The sequence below is a fragment of the Asparagus officinalis genome, chromosome 10 (genome assembly GCF_001876935.1).
Source record: "Asparagus officinalis chromosome 10, Aspof.V1, whole genome shotgun sequence".
Lineage (NCBI taxonomy): Eukaryota > Viridiplantae > Streptophyta > Magnoliopsida > Asparagales > Asparagaceae > Asparagus > Asparagus officinalis.
The window spans coordinates 61,568,629-61,571,114 of record NC_033803.1 but is presented as its reverse complement, the minus strand read 5'-3'; the positions used below and the strand labels follow the sequence as shown (position 1 = coordinate 61,571,114).

At 38.5% G+C, this 2,486-nt stretch overlaps 1 protein-coding gene across 1 annotated transcript; it reads left to right on the top strand.

The window, feature by feature from the left end:
• Window positions 500-1,630, top strand: LOC109826795. Its single transcript, XM_020393815.1, has one exon. The coding sequence runs from the start codon at window positions 500-502 to the stop codon at window positions 1,628-1,630; it is 1,131 nt and encodes a 376-aa protein (XP_020249404.1).

Below are 2,486 nucleotides of genomic sequence, written 5' to 3'. Positions count from 1 at the left end.
AGTGGTTGCGGTTAAAGCTAGCTAGGGTTTGGTTTGTTGAAAAGTAAACTTGATTTTGGATCAAGTTTAATTATTGGATCAATGATCCAATTATCACTTGTTGGGCCAAAATCCAATACTTGATCCAAGTTCTAGAGTTTTCTCTAGAAATATCTAAACATCTCCACCTCCTTAAAATGTTCTAAAAAATTATAGAGAATGAATATCTAGATATTTCTCTATATAATTGTAATATAAAATTCTAGATATTATGCTAGAAATCTCTAGATTTAGAATTAAAATATTCTAGATATTTTGTACTTTGGAGGCTATAAATACCTCCCCTTCCCTCTCATTTGTAATCAAGAAGTTCCAAGTTGTTCTAAGGTGTTCAAAAGAAATAAAAATCTTCTTCTTCCTAAATTTTCTATTGTCTCCCGAATTCTTAAACACTTTCTCCATCATCTCCAAATATTTCTTCCCAACAAAGTGGTATCAGAGCTAGAAGATTCCCTTAAAGATGGCGAGTAACGGTGTTCCCTTTCAAGTCCCGATGCTCACAAAGAGCAACTACGATAATTGGAGTCTAAGAATGACGGCTATCCTAGGAGCACATGACGTGTGGGAGATAGTCGAGAAATGCTTCATTGAACCGGAGAATGATGATAGTCTATCTCAAACTCAAAAGGATAGTTTGAGAGACTCAAGGAAGAGAGACAAGAAGGCTCTCTATCTAATCTATCAAGGTCTAGATAAAGATACATTCGAGAAGGTCGCGGGAGCAAAGACGGCCAAAGAAGAATGGGAGAAGCTTCGAACTTCTTACAAGGGAGCAGATCAAGTCAAGAAGGTACGTCTTCAAACTCTAAGAGGAGAATTTAAAGTGTTGCAAATGAAGGAAGGTGAACTCGTCTCCGATTACTTCTCAAGAGTTTTAACGGTTACTAATAACCTAAAGAGAAATGGAGAGAAGTTAGATGAGGTGAGAATCATGGAGAAGGTTCTTAGATCGTTGGATCCAAAATTCGAGCATATTGTCACTGTCATTGAAGAAACAAAGGATTTGGAGACTATGAAGATGAAGCAACTTCTTGGGTCGTTACAAGCTTATGAAGAAAAGAAGAAGAAGAAGGAAGATATTGCAGAACAAGTACTCAAGATGCGGATTGATCAAACTAAAGAAGAAAGCGGACGAAGTTATCAAAGACGAGGTGGCGGTCAAGTCCGAGGACGAGGTCGTGGATATGGAAATGGACGAGGTTGGAGGCCTCATGATGACAACACCAACCAAAGAGGAGAAAGCTCATCAAGAGGTCGTGGGAGAGGAAATCAAAAACCAAGGTACGATAAGTCAAGCGTTAAATGCTATAATTGTGGAAAGTTTGGACACTATGCTTCCGAATACAATGCTCCGAACAATAATAGAGTTGAAGAGAAGGCCAATTATGTTGAAGAAAGAAGCCAAGAAGATGATATGCTATTGATGGCTTACAAGAAAGATGAACAAGATGAGGTTCACAAGTGGTACCTCGATAGCGGTGCAAGCAATCACATGTGCGGGAAAAGAAGCATGTTCGTGGAGCTTGATGAATCCGTGAAAGGAAATGTGGCTTTGGGAGATGAATTGAAGATGGAGGTGAAAGGTAAATGAAATATTCTCATCCGATTGAAGAATGAAGATCATCAATTTATTTCCAACGTTTACTATATCCCAAGCATGAAGACCAATATATTGAGCCTTGGACAACTCTTAGAGAAAGGTTATGATATTCGATTAAAGGATAATAACCTTTCTATAAGAGACCAAGAAAACAATCTCATTACCAAGGTGCCGATGTCAAAGAATAGAATGTTTGTTCTTAACATTCAAAATGACATCGCACAATGTCTCAAGATGTGCTACAAGGAGGAGTCCTGGCTTTGGCATCTTCGATTCGGGCATCTCAACTTTGGAGGATTAGAGCTACTTTCTAAAAAGGAGATGGTGAGAGGATTGCCTTGCATCAACCATCCAAATCAAGTGTGTGAAGGATGTCTACTTGGTAAGAAATTCAAAATGAGCTTTCCAAAGGAGTCAGACACAAGAGCGCGGAAGCCATTGGAACTCATACATACAGATGTATGTGGCCCGATCAAACTAAGATCACTCGGTAAAAGTAACTACTTTCTTCTCTTTATTGATGATTTTTCAAGAAAAACATGGGTTTACAAGTAACTACTTTCTTCTCTTTATTGATGATTTTTCAAGAAAAACATGGGTTTATTTTTTGAAGGAAAAATCAGAAGTGTTTTAAAAGTTCAAAGCCCATGTCGAGAAGGAAAGTGGCCTTGTGATCAAAGCCATGAGATTCGACCGTGGAGGAGAATTCACATCCAAGGAATTTGAGAAGTATTGTGAAGATAACGGTATTCAAAGACAATTGACGGTGTCGAGGTCTCCTCAACAAAATGGAGTTGTGGAAAGGAAGAACCGGACAATCCTTGAAATGGCGAGGAGCATGCTCAAA